This window comes from Dendrobates tinctorius, unplaced genomic scaffold, assembly GCF_039654945.1.
Source record: "Dendrobates tinctorius isolate UK_male_01 unplaced genomic scaffold, ASM3965494v1 ptg000099l, whole genome shotgun sequence".
Taxonomy (NCBI): domain Eukaryota; kingdom Metazoa; phylum Chordata; class Amphibia; order Anura; family Dendrobatidae; genus Dendrobates; species Dendrobates tinctorius.
The window spans coordinates 1239529-1259069 of record NW_027361767.1 but is presented as its reverse complement, the minus strand read 5'-3'; the positions used below and the strand labels follow the sequence as shown (position 1 = coordinate 1259069).

Here is a 19541-nt window from a genome sequence, read left to right as displayed (position 1 = left end):
AGCATACCCCCCAAAATTCCTCCATTAATCAGCTATTTTTTTTTTTACATTTTATTTTGTCTCATATTACAATTAAAATTAAGACATTTACAAAGGAATCAGGGACACCTCCCTTCTCCTCACTGTCCTGTGTGTGGCTTCAAATCATCTGGCTGCAGGAGCCTCTCCCCTCTGCCCTGTCTGCAGTAGGACAGTACTGTAGATTGCAAATGCCACCCACTGCTCAAGGGACCGGGTCTTTAGACGACTGCCAACTGCACATGATACTGATCACCAGGAGATGAACTTATGTTCCTCTGTGCAGGATTTCTAGAAGACTGAGCCGAGCGAGCACTCGTGTGTATGGAGAGACGGCCGAGATGGCTGTCGGCCGAATGATCAGCAGAAGCATCGGTCAGCCCACAGCCATCTAATGTGTAAGGCCGGCTGATGATTTTTGGGATTCACAAGACCTATCTGCTGCCTGAATGTTTATCTCATGTATATCTCATGTATATTTATCATGTATATCGAGCATTAGCTATTCTTCCCTTTTGCTCTCAAGGGTCCCTAGGGGGGGTCCTTCTATAGTAGGACTGGGGGTATAATAGCCAGTAATGGGTTAGAGATCTTATATACACACACATGTATATAAATAACACACACAACACACAGGTATGAGGATCCTGCGATTCTGGAGGTGTCACCCACATTGTTTCTTGTGGCCTCGGGATACACAGGGTCTTCTGCAGCGAGGGCTACGCTGCTCAAGGCAATGACTAGAAGGATGCACATTTCAAAGTATCGCAGGGTGACTATGTAGTGACACAAGCGGCGAAGACTGAAATAGAGAGAAGAAACAGGGTGTGAAACATTACATCTAGTGATGAGCCAGTATACTCGCTGCTCAGGATTTCTTGAGTATTTTGGCGTGCTCGGAGATTTAGTTTTTGTCGACGCAGCTGCATGATTTGTGGCTGCTGGATTGCCTGAATACATGTGGAGATTCCCTAACAAACATGTAACCCCCACCTGTATTCAGGCAGCTGCATCGACAGAAACGAAATCTCAGAGCACGCCAAAATACTCAGAGGACACCCAAGCAACGAGTATACTCGCTCATCACTCATTACATCACATGTCCAAAAAAAGTGGGAATTCCTGTAAAGGAACCCGCATAACATTTAGGTGACCCCCATATGAAGCTGTCCAAGCAAGATGTACATCTATATTATAGTAAAAAGCAAAACCAAAGAAAAGACAATGTGTGCATATACCCTAATGAAAATAAATAAGTAAAAGAACAAGTGCATTAAATAATTAACATATGTTCATTATTTAATGCAGTTGCTTTTTTACGTATTTATTTTCTTTAGGGTATATGCACACATTGTCTTTTCTTTGGTTTTGCTTGTTTCTATGGCCAGTGTGAACATGCCTTTACATGGTGCATGTTTTCAAGTCATACTCCGGCTCAGTTTCTGATTAGTTTTTTTTTTTCATCTATATTACAGTATTCCATATGGATATTCTGTACATCTATGATAGGAGTATGTCAGGTGTTTATTTAGAAGTATTGAAATCCAATTTTCGCATATTAGCCATCATTCAGATGTGTGAGGGGAGCAGAGGGGTCCCAAAAGTCAAAATCTAAACGGAGTTCTCTTTCTGGTGCCAGGTTCATCCCATTCTTTTCTGATACAAGGAGCAGAGAGTCATGTGTGGAATCTCTCAGCAATGAGGATCAAGCTCTACGGACACCATGCGGCTGTTGGATTCTCCTGACTTAGAACAAATTCGCAAATAAAAAAATCAGGAAATATTTGACAAGAAAATTTGTAACGTGGCGCGGGGCGGCAGCAATGGGCGAGGTATTCGTGTCTTACGCACCAGCATGTTACGTGAAAGTGGAAGTCTTGGCTGGGTATGTAGACTTTGTCTATGGGGGTGCTACACCCTTACAGGCAGCATGTTACCAGTGGCTTGGGTTGGCCAGGACCAGATGTTGAGGACTTCAATGAAGGAGATCACCAGTCAAACATAAACTTTTCACTGAACGACAACTTGGTGGGGATTATGTACAAAAGATAGCAGGTACACAGCTTGATGAACGTTTCCTTCACAATATGGAACATTTCCACACCCTGTCTCAGTTCCTTTCTCTTAACTTGCTTGGTCTCTGTCTTCACTCGGTCACCTGCCTTCACCACAACCCATCTCAGTACTACAGTCCAGTGAGAGTCCTATTCTCAAACCGCGGGTCCGCATCCTCTATTCCTTTTAAAGGAACTAGGTTGTCAGTACTTAGCTTCTCTGCTTCTGATGCCTTGGAACTCCCACCTGGGGCTCTCTCCTCGTCTCATTTTCTCTGTTCCGTCCTAGTCCATTACTGCTCTGAGCTATAAAATCGAGGCTGTACTGCTAGGCGTCCTGTTCCAGGACCTGCCTTTCATAGAATCATAGAATCGTAGAGTTGGAAGGGACCTCCTGGGCCATCTGGTCCAACCCCCTGCTCAAAGCAGGATTCGCTAAATCATCCCAGTCAGATGTCTGTCCAGCCTCTGTTTGAAGACTTCCATTGAAGGAGAACTCACCACTTCTCGTGGCAGCTTGTTCCACTCATTGATCACTCTAATTGATCACTTCTTTGGTCACTTCTCTCTCGCTACTCAGGATCACGCTACCCTCTGACTCGGTCTCCACCCAAGTTATGGTCACCCACATCACACAGTTCTGCTGACAGGTCAGACTTTAGGTGTGCTTCTCTGGCACTCTGGGCCATATCTGATATACTGACAGGAAACTGTCTCTGTCCCTTCACCTTACCCCTTCCCACTATGGGCCAATCCCAAACATTAACCATTACAAAATCTGTGCTCACGGATTAGTAGTGGATAAGATAAACATGGAGCTGTATGGGGGCATCGGTTTAGGCCCCTTCCCTTCATCTTCATCCTCTTCTTCCTCCTCTTTCTTCTCATCCTCTTTCTGAGGTAGAGGAGACACAGCCACCGTCTTGTTGACTATGGGAAGAAAGGAAGATTGAAACTTTCAGCGGTTATCTGGAGAGAAAAAGTGTAGATCACAGCACCCATTTTACAGTGTGAATTACACACCAATTACTTCACCTTAGTATTATATTTCTACAATGCTTACATAATGCTGTACTGAGAAATATTCAGAGAAACCTAGCTTCCCCATTACGGAGCAATATGTATGGAGGTAAGGCTTGTTACTGGGTCTGTTAGGTACACTTATGTCTGAAGGGGGACAGTATGTGGGCTCTGGGGTGACTATCCCATTTTACACATGTTTATGGAGAGTGCCATGAGCACCAGAAGCCATAAAATGAGCTTTTTGTGGTAACTTCTCTAGAGAAGGGACTGTCCTCCAAAGCCTATGTGTGCTTTTCACATTACATGGAAAGTTATATCTAGTACCTTGGAGGTTTATTAAGGTTGTGCGTGGAGTAAGATCCCATTCTAGAACAGAGACTAGATGAAACTTCTGCCTACTCCAGAAATTTTCTTAAAAGGGATATTTTAGTTATAAAGAGCTTTTATCCACAGGATATGTGATAACTTGTAAATGTGTTGGTGTCTGACCACTTTTTTGCAGAATGGGGTGGGAAGGTGATCCTTGTCCGCTGTGTATGTGAAGTAGTGTAAGGGGGTGAGATAGAATTACCGCCTTGCTCCCCTGCCTTTAATTCTTCTCAGTGTATTGATGTTTACATGTGCTAATGTTGGTTATGTCTATGTTAATATTTGTGGTACTGCTACATAACAATATGTATTACCGCTCACATTTATGGTACTGCCACATTCATACATGTGTTACCATTCACTGTAGAACTATGTATATTATGTTGTGTTTCTTTAGTGTAATATAATGTAATAATAATAGAATGTAAGTCCGCAAGGACAGGGTCCACTCTCCTCTGTACCAGTCTGTCATTGTAAATTTGTTTACTGTTAACAATATCTATAACTTTGTATGTAACCCCCCCCTTCTCATGGACATCACCATGGAATTAATGTTGCTATATAAATAAATAATAATAAAAAATGTTTGCTATGCTCATGTACAGTTTAGGGAAAGTGAAGTGCACCCTTCGGACATTAGAGGGGGGGCACCTTCGTATTATAGTTCTTACAGATAAGGGTAACTGTAGTACTTGCGGGAACAACTAGATGGGGCATTCTAGTGTGCACGGTTAGGATAGGTTGTAGCTAGGTTATAGGGGGTTAAAGATAGGAGGGGCTGCCGGGTGGTAAGCTGCAAGTCTTAGGGAAGTTTAGTCAGACGGGGCCAGGGTGCCCGAAGTGTCCGCAAGGGCTATAGACTCAGAACGATTTGGCAGCCACGTTGTCCACGGCCACTGGGCATCATAGCAGTGGGCCAGTACAAGAGAAGAAAGATATGGGGACACATAGCCTGGGCGGACACCTTTAGGGCAGGAGTCAGTTGGACTGAGGAACTGAAGGAAGTCTGAGCTTCGACAGGAACGGTACAGACAGGCCGGATGCTTTACCAGAGGCAACCAAACTGGGTGGCTGATGATTTTGAGTCTGGGGCAAAACAGGCAGAAGGAATTGTCATCATGGCGAGGTTATGCCAGGAAGGAACTGGGGAGCAATCCAAGACGGTCCGGTCCAGACGTGTGCCACACAGAAGCGACAGCAAAGCAGGGAAAGATGAGGAGACAAGTGACTTTCATGATGTGCCTACTGTGGATGTAACGTGTGAAGTATTGAGTAAAGAGGATGTTCAAGTTATCCTGGACTGTCTCTCCATTACTGGGGGTCGCCAAGAAGAGGGGCCGTCGCCGCCTGGGAAGTGCCCGGGGGGAAGGGGGACCTGAACCTGGAGATGCAGGTACGCTGAGAAGAGGTGTGGCGCCTAGGAGAGGCGAGTTTCCTGAAGTGGACCCTCTGGGTCACGGCACCGAACTTCCCCCAGGTGAGCGAACCAGGTGGACCCAACCCCTATACAGAGATCGTTTGGGGCAGGCCTGGGGGAGTCAGATACCGAGACAGCTGGTACCACGAGAGACGGCTCATAGAGAAGCAGTGGGTCAACAAGGATAGGGCTGACGGGACATCCGCAGGCAGGGTAGCAGGGAGACAGGAACCTTGGAAGGCTGAGCAGGCTCAGAGAATACAGGCAGGGGGAAACAGAGACAAGGACGACTGCAGGGAACACTGGAAGGAGAGCCCCTATGACACCAGGGAACGGGGTCAGGAGGGAGATAGAGACAACAGAAAAGGAGCCAGGGAACCCCCGGAGCAGAGCAAGAGCAGGTAGCCCAGAGGCAGGAACAACCAGGGACAGTGGGTGACAGCAGCAGGGATAGGGTTAACAAATGATAGTGACCATGTACATGTAAAGACGGCCTTAGCATGGGTACACAAGGCTGGTACACATACAATAATCAAGCACCTCCACTAAGGGAGGGCGGCCTGATATAGTCAGTGAGGGAGTGTGATGGGGGCTGCCAGACTTCAGGGTCCAGCACCGCAGTTAAGAAGCTGGCAGAGCGTGCGGCCGTGGCCTAAGGCGCCTGCGCAGAACTGCCGCCGACCGTGGGACCGACAGCGCGAGAGGAACGCGCTGCGACCCCCGGCCAGCAGGACGCCGAAGTGCCGGAGTGAAGGGGTAATTATTGGCTGCGGTGGCCGCGGATGTGACGGCCTCGGGCATGACAAGAGGAATACAGATTTCTGTGAGGGAAGGTCGGGACACAGATGCTTCAGTGTCTCTGGTCACGATTACAGTCCTGGCCTCCTCTTACAGTAGGACAAGGGATCCCCTCCATTCATTGTCTATGGAAATGCTGAATATAGAGCTGAAATCATAATTCTGCTACATTGATAAAATGTGAAACACACCCTAAGTCAGTGATGGTGAACCTATGGCACGCGTGCCAGAGAGGGCACGCAGAACCCTCTCAGCTGGCACGCGGCCTCGCCTCACTGCTTCGGAGCTGCAGCTTCCTTCCTCTCACTTATTGAGCGGCGCAGCGGCGGCGGAGCTGAATGATGTCATCCGGCCGCGCCTCTAAATGTGTGAGAGGAAGGAATCTGCCGGCGCACGGAGAGGTGAGTGTGGCCGCTGGTGTGTGTGTGTGGCCACTAGTGTGTGTGTGTGTGTGTGTGGCCGCTGGTGTGTGTGTTGAGTGTGGCAGCTGGTGTGTGCGAGTGTGATCGGAGAGGGTCAGTGATGGGGAGAGGGCCAATGATGGGAGTGATGGGGAGAGGGCCAATGATGGGAGTGATTGGGAGAGGGGAATGATGGGAGTGATTGGGAGAGGGGAATGATGGGAGTGATGGGGAGAGGGGAATGATGGGAGTGATGGGGAGAGGGGAATGATGGGAGTGATGGAGAGAGGGGAATGATGGGAGTGATGGAGAGAGGGGAATGATGGGAGTGATGGAGAGAGGGGAATGATGGAAGTGATGGGAATGAATGGGGTGATGGAGAAGGCAATGATGGGAGTGATGGGGAGAGGGTCAATGATGGGAATGATGGGAGTGATGGGGAGAGGGCAATGATGGGAGTGATGGGGAGAGGGCCAATGATGGGAGTGATGGGGAGAGGGGAATGATGGGAGTGATGGGGAGAGGGCAATGATGGGAGTGATGGGGAGAGGGCAATGATGGGGTGATGGGGAGGAGGAAATGATGGAGGTGGTGGAATGGGCAATTTCTACATTATTACAAAAAGGAGATCATGATGGGGCATTTGGCACTTCGTCATAAATAATTGGGTTTTAGGTTGCAGTTTGGGCACTCGGTCTCAGAAAGGTTCGCCATCACTGCCTTAAGTGATTAACATACAGCCTGTTGGTAGTGTCAGATACCTGACACTTATGGCAGCTGTTAAACAGATAATTGTGTAATTATAGAAAAATGTCAAATAAACTTTATATACCCAATAAGTTATCAATTTTCACACATTTCTCTATAATCTATGTGACAGCCACTGTGATTGTCAACTTGGACACACATGGAATACTATGTTTGACACTAACCTAAAGGCCTTCATTAATATTACAAGAAATTTGATTGCAAGTGCCCATTTCATTGGGTCCGGCCCACCATCAAATGTGTATAGAGACCTCCCAACTCCCCCCCTCCCAGGATCATCTGTCAGGGAAGGGTCAAGAGATCCGTCAGGCAGTTGGACTTTCAACGCCTGAACCCTTTGTGACACAAGGATCCATTGTTGGATGTGAAGTTTGGGCAGAGATAATAGTTTTGACCTCAAGCTCGGCAGAAAAAAAATACAGAGAAATGCTCTACAGAACTCCATCTACCTGACTGCTTGTCCTAGTTATATTACGTATACCCCCCACTGCTCCGCTGTGATATAATTGATGATTGGCGGCTCTGTCCCACCTTAAGATAGTATGACTAGTTGAGTGGCGTACTTCTCCCGTGTTACTAATTTTGGGAGAGTGACCTGATTTGGGTAACATTTGCTTGGTATAATGCAATTCATCTTATATTCTGACCTTCATTCTTCTATGCAAATAATCAGCCCTTGTGAGATTTCTGCTGCCCTGTGCCACTTTATCTTTGACTTGCTTCAATAAAATGCTTAATTTTCTCAGTCAGCTTGCTTTAGGATTTAAAGGGAACTTGTCAGCAGGATCAACCCTCGTAAGCCGTCTATATGGCCATGTAGATCATAGAAAGCAGAATCAAATGATACCTTGATATCTGTGATCTGATATCTGATTCCAGAGAAATCTACTTTTTTTCTTTCTTTATATGTAAATGAGCTGTTAAGATCTATGGGCCTGATACATTAGGAGACCCCAATCAGAGGACAATAAAACATCCGGACTCCTTATCTATGAACTGGTCCAATATTTATGTTTCTCCCTCTCCCACAATGATAGTTCTGCTTCGCGTCATTTGTCTTATCTATTGCATTTTTTCTGTGCTTTGTTGTGTATAAATATGTGATTCTTCAGATTTTGTATTAGTCAATGCCTGATGAAGAGACCTGAGTAGTCTCGAAAGCTTGCAATGTGTTACCATCTTTTCAGTTAGCCATTAAAAGGTATCATCCACTGAGGACTCTCAAATTCAGGACTCAAGGTTTTGAGTCCTGCTTCTACGTCCACTAATTGAGAATTCCTGTGATTTATTCTTCCCCACCCAGTCAAAGAAAAACCTGTAAGTTTCTCTATCCTTTCACATGCACAGAGAAAACCTCCTGTAAGTTGTACTTCCCCCAACAACTCCTAGAGAAAACCTGTGAGTCCTGGTTTCTCCACCCACTCCAACAAAGCCTGTGAGTCCTGGTTTCTCCACCCACTCAGAAAAAGCCTGTGAGTCCTGATTTTCCCCACCCACTCAGAAAAAGCCTGTGAGTCCTGATTTTCCCACCCACTTATAGTGATAGTCTATAAGTTTTGACTTTTCCCACCTACTTATGGAGAAAGCCTGTGCATCCTGCTTTCTCCACCCACTCAGAGTAAGCCTGTGACTTCTGCTTTCACCACCCACTAAAATAAAGCCTGGGAGACTCTGCTTTCTCCACCTACTAAGAGAAAGCCTATAAGGTCTGCTTTCTCCACCCACTAAGAGAAAGCCTGTGAGTCCTGCTTTCCCTGCCCACCTATAGAGAAAGCCTGTGAGTCCTGCTTTCTCCACCCACTAAGAGAAAGCCTGTGAGTCCTGCTTTCTCCACCCACTAAGAGAAAGCCTGTGAGTCCTGCTTTCTCCACCCACTAAGAGAAAGCCTGTGAGTCCTGCTTTCTCCACCCAATAAGAGAAAGCCTGTGAGTCCTGCTTTCTCCACCCAATAAGAGAAAGCCTGTGAGTCCTGCTTTCTCCACCCACTAAGAGAAAGCCTGTGAGTCCTGCTTTCTCCACCCAATAAGAGAAAGCCTGTGAGTCCTGCTTTCTCCACCCAATAAGAGAAAGCCTGTGAGTTCTGCTTTCTCCACCCAATAAGAGAAAGCCTGTGAGTCCTGCTTTCTCCACCCACTAAGAGAAAGCCTGTGAGTCCTGCTTACTCCACCCACTAAAAGAAAGCCAGTGAGGCCTGCTTTTTCCTCCCACTTAGAGTATTATTCTGTGGACATAAGAGATACTGGATGTGGATGTTTTTTTGAGGGTGGGGTTACTTAATCACTTCCTACTGAAATAAACAAGCACATTCATAATTATGAAGGGCAGCCTGTGGCTAGGTTTAGTTGCAATGGCATTTTATAACCCCACCAGGTTTTTCGCTGGGGTGAAGGATAAACATTTCTGATACACAATCTGATTTTTGATAAAAAATAATGAAACTAAAACAGATTTGTTAGAAAGTAGTCCATTAGATAAAGATGCCCAAGTAGTGGGGAGACATTACCCTGTCCCACAGCGTTCTCCACTGGTGGGGGGAAAGGTGGTGGTATATCCACTGTGGTCTGCTCTGTAGCTTTAGTCCCCTTGGTTTCTGGAGGGTTACTGTGTGTCTGCCCAGAATCAGGTCCCATGGGGGGAGGGCCAGAGTTAGTGGGAAGAGGTGTCCTTTTAGGGGCAGAATTCATAGTAGGAGCACTATTGTTGTTTGCACAGTTGGTGTGATTGCCCATTTTGGCCGGGCTGTGGTTGAGACCTCCACCTCCCACTGCTGGGGCTTCAGTTGTTGCCAGCTTATTGTTACGGATGTTATCCATATTTTCAGGCTGTTGGTTTTGGTTTTCCTGACGGGAGCGATCTTGAATTGGACGGGTGGTGGAAAGATTTGGGCCTGAACCGGGAACAGGGGCTGATGGGTCCCTATAAGAAAAAGCATGATAATGTTATACAAGAATGGACAACTCCATAAAAATATCTGAGGTTCCTAACGTCATTATCCTAATGTTTCTTTCCACACACTACTCTACTAGTAAGGCATGACCTAAGTAGCACCAGACCTGACAGTCAATGCCAAACCCACAACCGACGGTGGAGAACAACGTTTCCTACTTTGTGGTAGAATCCAGTTTGCGATGTATTTATCTGTGCATTTAGCATTTATATGATTTTAATTATTTTGGTATTACTAGAACTAAGTCTTTTAATTAAAAACACAGTCACAAATCATTGACCTGGCCACCGGAGACTCTTCTCTATGGTAATTTATGGCAGTCTGTACTATGTGCAGACCTATAGGGTTTTCTCATCATCGTAAAATGTGAAAAATTGCAAAGTACTTGTGAAAAGAAGCAACTTTGCAATTTACCTATTATTGAAAATCCTTTCTGTTCAAGAACGAAGGGATTTTTTAATGGTATTGTTTGTGTCTCATTTTCTAGGATACAGGCCACCACTGTAGTCTGTCAGAGGTGGCTGATTTCCCAGGCAAGGAGTGTTCGTTTACAAGCGATGCTACAAAGCTGACCGGTCCACTGGGTCCTGTTAGCTTAAGTGGCCATGTCTTCTGATGCTGAAGAGTCAAAGCAGCCCTTATACATGTAGCATGGGAGGGCGTACAGCGCAGGCCAGCAGCACGACAATCGAGCTGGTCCGAACTGTTAGCCATTCAGGAGCATAGCGTCCCCACGGCAAGCAGGAAGCCGGGAGGCTAAGGAGCGGCGTGCTTCTGAAGAGAGAAAAAATCAGGAGAATAGCCCTGGCCCTTGATCTACCTTTTAGGTGATGGAAGTGATATGGGGACCTTGGAGCTAGAAAAAAGGTTTAAGATTAGAAAACAGGATGCTTTTCAGGAAGGAGAGTAACTCATCTCATAAAACCTTCTTAGGCTACTTTCACACTTGCGTTTTTTTGCTGCGCGTTTTTTGCGCACACAAACGCATGAAAAAAACGCATCATGCGCTTGTGTGCGTTTTTTGGTGCATTTAGGTCTTCTGACAGTTCCCCGATAGATAATGTTGGGGAAAAGAAGGATTCCACATATCCAATTTTTGACAGTCCAATCCTTTTGCTCTCCAGGAGATAAGCCACCATCGGAGAGGTCTGGCAGCAGACCTCTCATGGAGAACACAGAGACAAGCTGCGTATGGCGAAGTCTGAGGAAACAGCTGTTGGATGAGCGATTGTTTGTCACACTGCTATCTGTTTTGTATGGGCTGGCTTTACTCTGCATATGCCCTGTTCGGTGCATTGAAATGCAGCCTCTAGAGTGCTAAGCTCTGACAAATGATATGGCAAAACTCTTATATGCTTCATTAGGGAACAGAGCGCAGATGATTTAGAGGCTTAATGTTGCGGATTTGCGGACCCACTGTGCCACAGGACTGGGCCTAAGCAGGAAGGGGAATAACTCGGCGACTACCTTGGTATTCACTGGAGCCTCTAGTGGTGAGGTCAGGCTTATGTGGCAGGTAGCTGCCAAGTACCACTCCTGGGCAGAACCTGGTACTCCAGCTACTGACTGCAGGTACGCTGACACTAATTTAGGGCTTAGTTCAGACCACCGGTCTAGGATTCACAATCAGGGTGAGGTCACTCATGGATCAGGGCAATGTTCAGGCACTGACCGCTCTAGGACCAGGGGACAGGGATCAAGCACTGGCAACTCCGGGATCAGGGGACAGGGTTCAGGAATGGCCTCTCTGGGACCAAGGGACTACAGACACAGGAATGGCCACACCAGGACCAGGGGACAACAGACACAGGAATGGTCACACCAGGACCAGGGGATAAAGTTCAGGCTCTGGACAGGGGACCTCACTAGCAGTACATCTAACTAACTAATGATTCACTACATTTTTTGGCTGCTACCTAGGGGAGAGGAAGTCTTTTATACAAGATGCCTCCCAGCCATTGGCTGGGAGCCATCTTGCAGGTGTGCTACTTATGCTAAATGCCTCTCAGCAGTACGCTGAGAATGGAGAAGCGCGGGCATGCGCATACTAGGCGCGCAGCCAGACTGCTGCGCACACACACAGAATGCAGGAGGGACACGCCGATAAACAACGCAGTGAGGCTGGGGCTGTGAGTAATCTGGAGTCACTACATGGAGGGGGAAGGGGACACAATGCAGGGGCGCCTGCAGCAGCGTTACACTTTAAAAGGGTTTGCTACTTTCTATATGAGACAACTGCTGCCAGAATCCTTTGGCAGTGGCTTATTTCAGGAACAACAGGAGCATCGGCAGTCCAAGATTGGATATGCCGAATGCAAACCTCCCCCACCCAGCCTGCTTCCTCTTCTAAAGAGAGTCTGAAACATTAGTATTATGTGTATAGGTGCCTTTTTAACAGGGAGATCAGAAATAAGAATTATGTCTCTACAGTTATCCATTCTTTTTAGTATTTTGGAGCGGTTTTCAATGTGCATATTTTTTTTAACCGTGGGAGATACACCTTAGAGTATATGTTATTTTAGAATGTAGTTCTTATGTCACCATACATTAGTACACGCATATTATTAGAATAACATGGTACTCACTTTCTTCTTCGATGCCTCCTCTCTCTATCGTCTCTTCCATCTCTCTTCACATCATTTTCATAGGTGGACTGTGCAGTGTGCCGGTGCCTCCTTCTCCTTTCACCATCAGGTCCTTCACTCTCTTCTCCTCCTCCACCGCCAGCCTCCCTTGTTCTCCCCCCCTCCCTCACGTGTCGTGTTCTTCTTTCTCCTCCGCCAGCTCCTCCCCTTCCGCCACTGCTTGGTAAATACTCAGGATCGTCCCCAGTTCTGCGATGTTGTCTATGCCTACGATGATCTCCATCCCCACGTGGAAGGGGTGAACCACTTCTGCTTTCCTTACTTCCCCCACCCCGATGTCTCCTGGGTGGATCCTGTGGCGGACGCACCCCTCCATCCATATCTCCTGTCCGTTCTTGAAAACCTAGATCCTGACTTTCACGACTAATGTCCTGCTCCTTACTCCGTGGTCTACGACCTGATTCCTGACCCATATCATATGCTCGGCCTGCCCGCTCCTGAAACCGTGCTTGTTTACGCAGGTAGTCTTCTGCTCGCTGGTGGGATAAACGTTGTTCCATAGGTGTCTTACTTTCACCTGGTCGACTTTTATTGGTGTTGTTGTTTCGATTTTCTTGGGGGTCCACAACAAGTGGACGGTCCAAATGTGTCTTGACATCTGGACGTAGAAAGGACATCTTCCAGCGCTCCTCAGGATCCAATTCACTGTACAGGGCTTCCCGACTATTCATCAAGTTCTGTCGACGCATCTCACTTGTACGTTGCTCCCAAACAGACATATTGGTCTTCTGGTTCTTCTGCTTTTCTTTCCTGCAAGTTAGATAGGTGGATAGACACACAGATATAAATAAATTGATATGATGTAGGTAAATAGCTCGACAGACAGGTTCAATCATAATGTAGAAAATGAAAAGAAAAATCACTGATGCAGGAGAGTGAGTACTTACGCTGCTATAGACATATTGGTAGTTGACAGGGGACTGACTTCTGCCACCTCTTTTGCTTTTTGCATTGCTAATTTCTGATTAGCTGCCTCCTCTTCCTCCTGCTCATCCTATAATATATTTAGATGTGTGCACAACATAAATACATGAGGACAAAATGATTGGGACAGCTACATATTACAACTACTGGAGCTTTTATGACTTCCCTTTGTAAAACAAAGCATAAAATTAATAATAAACATTATAATTATACTTTCCGGTCCAGCAACGCGTCCTCCCATCTCGCTGTCTCCCGGCTGCATCTACTTCCGGGGCCGCTCATTAACGTCCGGGTTATTCACGCCACTGCTCGACAATTTTTGGCCGGCGTCGGCAGTGTTCATGCGGTGACGTCAGAGTTCACCCGAGATCATGGCCTGAGCCATGAACTCGGGTGAACCCTGAAGTCACCACACGAACACTGCCGGAAAAAGCCGAAGACTGCCGAGTTCGGTGAATACCGCCGGAAGTTAATGTTCGGCCCCGGAAACAGATGCGGCCGGGAGACAGCGGGAAGGGATTACGCGTTGCTGGACAGGCAAGTATAATTATAATGTTTATTAATTTTATGCTTTTACAGGCCCTGGACCCGAACTTTACATGGAAACCCGTGTTCGGAACCTTGTGACCGCACACTGTGTTCGGTACGGGTCCAGAACTTTACAGTTCGGGTTCGCCCATCCCTAGTTATAATGGCAAATGTCATGGCTTGAATTTTTTCACTTTTTACCTTATTAATCAAATTGTGAATAGATAAATGGGCATTGTTTCTGAGGAGACGTAGCGTAAGCCACATTTAGTAATGGAAAATGGTGCAAATGTACAGTTTGCTCTTAACAAGCACAGATACGTGTAGATTTTTTTCTATGACAGTCCGTGTAATATACTTTACACTCTAATTATTCCCTACAACTTTCAGTAAATTTTGCACCTATCTCGCCATGATACCTCTTGACTGTAATAACATCAAAATAGCCTTTAGCCGAGTTCACAACACATGTCCCCATCCGAATAGCGTAATCTACTACTGTATTGCCTCCAGCTAAAAAGATGGAAACCACCGGAAAGGAGGCCGACCAGAATCAAAAGTTTCATATTTTGACTCTGTTTGCCTCATTGAAGTTTAAGCCTCTGTTAGAGGAATGACTGATTCGCATTTTTTAGGGATTCAGAGAGTAGCTGCAGATGGAGTTGTGAAAGAGAACACCTATGTGATGTGAACTCAGCCTTTTTCAGCGTGGTACAGAACATACAGATGACAACATACCTTGGTCAGCTCCTGAGCATTTGCAAGATTGTCCACAGCGATAGCTAAGAAGACATTCAGCAGTGTGTCTATGAAGGGGAGGTTAAAGAGAATATTGACCTTATTTTGTGTATATATATTACCTGGAGGTGGACTACCTTCTACCAGAAACTTCTCATAGGAAGTTTACCAGAGGTATAATGGAATTGGCCATGGCAAAAGTTGAAGACTATTATGCATCTCAAGTCTTTAGGCACAAACCCAAACATTTTGCATATGTAAGGGGGTGAAGCACCGTAGGAGTCAAGTGGGAGTTGCCTTCCTGGCTCCGTGCCCGGAACCATTAAGCAGGGTGTTAGGTTCCCCGGGGGATGCTTTAGGGAACTGGACGGTAACCAGGAACAGGAAGAGGTCAGGACTGGGAGTGGGAGAACTGTGCGCGCTTTCAGCAGAGCAGCGCAGAGAGGAGAAGGAGGAGGATGCTGACACAGGAGCAGAGAGCAGACGGGTGCAGCGGCTGGAGACTGAGAGACCGCGGACACAGGCGGTGTGCAGTGAGTACGTGAGGCCTGTCACTGCACCGCCAGGAAGGCTGTTGACTCCCCTCCTTGAGAAAATCCTGCCCCACAGACAGACCACATATCTTGACAAGACGCTCCCCTGCAGAGAGACCCTGCCTTACCCTGAGACGCTTCCCTGTGACCAAGGGACCTACCGTAACGTGACACTGACCTGTCAGGGGAGACTGTCCCAGGCAGAGCCCCTGACCATGGTGAGAGAACGCCGCTGTCGCAGCAGAGGGAAGGACCTTGAGTACAGGGGGATACTGCCATCCGCAGACCCCTTGGGCTCCCACGTTAACCCCCCATACTACAGTTGGACTATACCCAGGACCCCAGAGACAGAGGACATCAAGCACCGCTTGTGCCTCGGTGCCTACGTTGGAGAAGAGTGATCTCTGCAATCAAGATCTCCGAGAACTGATAAGTTTCTTCCCCATAAGAAAATAACTTCTGTTGTTTGCACCCCTTATACTTTTACAGTTCCTGATATAACCTCTTACAGAATTTTTCTCTGTTATACTGTATGTTTACCAGTATTACTTCCTGTAAATAAACCTCCCCTTTTACTGTTGGTCTGCCTGCTCCGTGGTGACATATATCCCTCCTGCACGTAGTTACACATAGTTTGAGTGCCATAATCCTTCGTTTGTACCCTCGGTTTTAGATTCACAATACACACATCTGACATTTTGTAGAACTCAGTATAAGGATACAGTTCCCAAAAAGGGTGAGGATGATAAAATAAACAGAGGACACCATTCCAGTTTTCACTCCTCCCTGAGACTTGATGCCATCATACATTACTGCGTTCCAGTCTTCCCCGGTCAGTATCTAATGTTACAGAGAATAAAGTGTTACTAAAGTTCCAGCTGCCTGAAGGTAAAGAGGCTGGACAGACATCTATCTGTCTGAGATAGTTTAGTGACTCCTGCATTGAGCAGGGGGTTGGATATGATGACCCTGGAGGTTCCTTCCAACGCTAACATTGCATGATTCTAACCTTCTAGGATTCTAACGGTACGGGAGAAATTACTGAATTTCATACCTGAAAGACAGTCATTATTGCTGCAGGAAAATTATCAAAGTTGGTAGATGGGGTTTTGTCAGTGAAATTAAACCTGTAAACAAAACCAGAAAACATGAAGAGAATGGTGTCCAACTTGCCATCCATCTCAAACCCCCTCATGCAAGAAGAAGAGTCCCACAACCTCTGCTCAGTCCCCAAGTGCTCAGATGTACCTGTGAAAGAATCTGGAAGTAAATGCTCAAACTAAGTCCAACTTTGCCAATTATGAGCTCCCCAGTGACTACTTACTGTCCACCAAACAGCTGCATCCCCAGTAAGGCAAAGACCACAATGAAAAGGAAGAGCAGGAACAGCAAACTGATGATGGACTTCATTGAGCTGAGCAATGAGATTACCAGGTTACGAAGAGAGGCCCAATACCTGGAGAAGAAAAAACATGGTCGCTAGATAAAAATAAAATCCCTTCTACTGATCACTTTCCAGGAAACATGGGATGCATTATCCTAAAACTGGTCCTCCTGTCTTTTGGTGGGCAATATTATGACGCTTCTCGAAACGGAAAGTCTTGAGCAGCTTCGTACCACCAATGTTATTGGGACAAGCTTGAGATGGGCACCATTCTCTATTTCTACGAACCTTATATGGTTTGAATCTTTATTACTCGATTTGATTTTACATTTAATATGTGAATTGAGCAGAAAGGAGAAGCATTATAAGGATCCCCAAAAACTAGTGAAATGACTGCCACTCTGGGACGAGCACATGTTAGAAGCAATGTCCATAAGTTTGGTTACTTCAAATCAGTGGACCCTCACGACACATGGTGAGATTATGGTACATGTTTTATATTCGTTTCTCTGATACCTACTTTGTAACCTTGAATATGCGCAGCAAGCGGAGGGCTCTTAAGACGCTGATCCCAAAGGAGGTCCCGGGCTTCACCATTGCCCATATTACCTCAAAGATGCTCCCAGTGATAACCTGATAACATAGAAGGCATTATACGCAATTCATATTGGCGCACAATTCAGCTAAAAGGCCAAAATCACGTGTTGTAGGGTACGATTGCTGTATCGGCAATTTATCAAAGGTTTCTACTTTAATGTCAAATGTAAACATGATATCAGAGAAAAAAAAACTATCAAACATAGAAAAGTAATTTTTCTAGACTTACGGCACAGTCAAAGCAGTTAAACGATGAGTGAAAATAAGGCCTGGTTCCAAGACCGTACATTTTTATAAACATTTCGGACATAAAGAGCCCAAGGAAAATGAATTCTGCATAGTCTAAAAATACAGAAAATAAAGTCAAAATCGGAAATATACATATAGAATAAATGGTATATGGCCTGAAAAGTTTCAGATTGTTCGACCATTATGTTGCCTTGCGACCTGTCACTGTGTACTGTGAGTTATGCTGAGACTGCACATAAGACAATTTTCAAATATAATCCAAATTTGTTAATTTCGTAGTAACAAAATAGACACCGTCACTGTACCCAGAATTATCAACTGTACTGTATGTATCAAATATGCAAAAGAAAGCAGATACACACATTATACCATTCATTTCACTAATGCGGGCTATGTAGGAAATACACATAACTGCCCTCTGACTGAATGTAATACTGATGTCACCAGATTGCACAGTACAAATTTTATGCATTATTAAATTGATTTCTTAGACCTGATGACACTGATGTACTGTTAAAATCCATGACTGAATGCTTGCATAATCCTGATATTAAAATGAGCTTTTTAAGAGTCCAGCTATAGAATGAGAGATTATAAATCCAAATTTGTTCATTCTCTGTCCTCTCTGCCTGATTTACAGTGACAGCTTGTACTGGGCAGTGTAAGATCTCAGCAGGCAGGGGGAAAATTGAGGAGCTGTCATTCATCTGCTTAGGTGAGTGGATAATGAGTAGCAGACAGGAAAGACATTGAGGATCTATCAGTCAGACTATGTGGGTGGAGAATGAGCAGCAGAGAGGAGGGACGCTGAGGAGTGGTCAATCAGGCTATGTGGGTGGAGAATGAGCAGCAGAGAGGAGGGACTATGAGGAGCTGTCATTCAGGCTATGTTCACCAGGTAATCCCTGCATGTCTGTCAAACAGCCGCAAGACATGCAACTGCGGGGACTCGAACATGTTTTTCAAGCACACCGAAGACACTCGGTTAGCACTCGAGCATGGATAACGCCGTATCCCAGCACGTTCAGTCTTCACTATTAATTAAAAAACAAAACCCTAAACAGGCAGATACAGGCCCACATCCGGACTTTTGGGCTCCAAGGTGGTGTTTGGCAGGATGATATATATAGTTAAAAAAGGCAACGAAAATCTTTTTGAGCAAATGTGGCAAGATACTCACAGAGAAAATTACTTAGCTGTTCAGGCTGGTCGTAGTGCACAATTGCCACGCACAGCGTGTTCAGTGCTACTAGGCCTAGAACCACCCAGTAGAAGGCCTGAGTCTTCACCATACGCCGGATGTAGAAACGTAAGCGTCGTTCCTTCTTATGTAGATATGAGGAATTTTCCATCTTGGCACTTTTAATACTGGCACGGGCAAAAGGAGAGCCTGTAAGGTAGAAAGGCAAGATAAACATGAAAAATTAACAAAAAAGGGCATTGCCATCATCGTTGATTCTAGCTGGGTCAAGTGACGTTACTTCATCAAGAATACCTCAAAGGAGATGACCAGCTCCTCTAAAGACCAACCTTCGCTCAGGACTAAAGGTAAAGGTTTACTTACACTATGTAATGTGTAGCGTTAAATGACCACCGGTCGACAATATGTTTGCCGGTCAGCGGACATTTAATAGTTTGTGTACAAGGGCTGACCACACTTCAGGTCATAGATCATGGTCAGCACAGGACCTGCTGCTCGTACAGGGCGATGTGCTGCTGAGAACGCTGATCTTCTCAAATATTTTATATTTCCACACAGCGTACTAGTCCGGGACCGCTAAACCAGGCTTGTACAATGAGTGGAGGAAGGGAAGAGGGACGCCGGGATGTCAGTCACACTGCAGTGGGCATGCTTCCGGGGCACAGCAGCATTGATTGACAGCGGTCTTGGACAGGTCCGCTTACCGCAGGCAGGAAGAACAGGGAAAATAAAACATCATTTTAAACACATACTCTGTATTTAGCATTTAAGGATAATACAGGCATCATTAAAGGGAACCTGTCACCGTTATATAAACTGTGTCCAACACCCTTGTGCCACTTTATTGGTGTCCCTGCAAGCCCTTCATTAGATCACAGCTATTCTGCACACCTAAGAAATGGCCTTTATAATTGATTGTCACCGCATGATAATCAGCGTGGAGTGAT

General features: G+C 45.9%; 1 protein-coding gene across 6 annotated transcripts in view; it reads right to left on the bottom strand.

The window, feature by feature from the left end:
• The window catches only part of CACNA1A (calcium voltage-gated channel subunit alpha1 A), a 469601-nt gene that overhangs the window by 189345 nt on the left and 260715 nt on the right, over positions 1 to 19541 (bottom strand). For all 6 annotated transcript variants that reach the window (XM_073587384.1, XM_073587383.1, XM_073587379.1 and 3 more), the window contains exons 11-22: positions 18574 to 18783; positions 17374 to 17486; positions 17068 to 17180; positions 16488 to 16619; positions 16218 to 16290; positions 15886 to 16003; positions 14631 to 14698; positions 13328 to 13434; positions 12381 to 13190; positions 9352 to 9764; positions 2861 to 3002; positions 691 to 820 (exon numbers count right to left, since the gene is read on the bottom strand). In XM_073587384.1, coding sequence (XP_073443485.1) covers positions 691 to 820; positions 2861 to 3002; positions 9352 to 9764; positions 12381 to 13190; positions 13328 to 13434; positions 14631 to 14698; positions 15886 to 16003; positions 16218 to 16290; positions 16488 to 16619; positions 17068 to 17180; positions 17374 to 17486; positions 18574 to 18783 — 2429 coding nt within the window. The remainder of the gene's footprint in view (positions 1 to 690; positions 821 to 2860; positions 3003 to 9351; positions 9765 to 12380; positions 13191 to 13327; positions 13435 to 14630; positions 14699 to 15885; positions 16004 to 16217; positions 16291 to 16487; positions 16620 to 17067; positions 17181 to 17373; positions 17487 to 18573; positions 18784 to 19541) is intronic.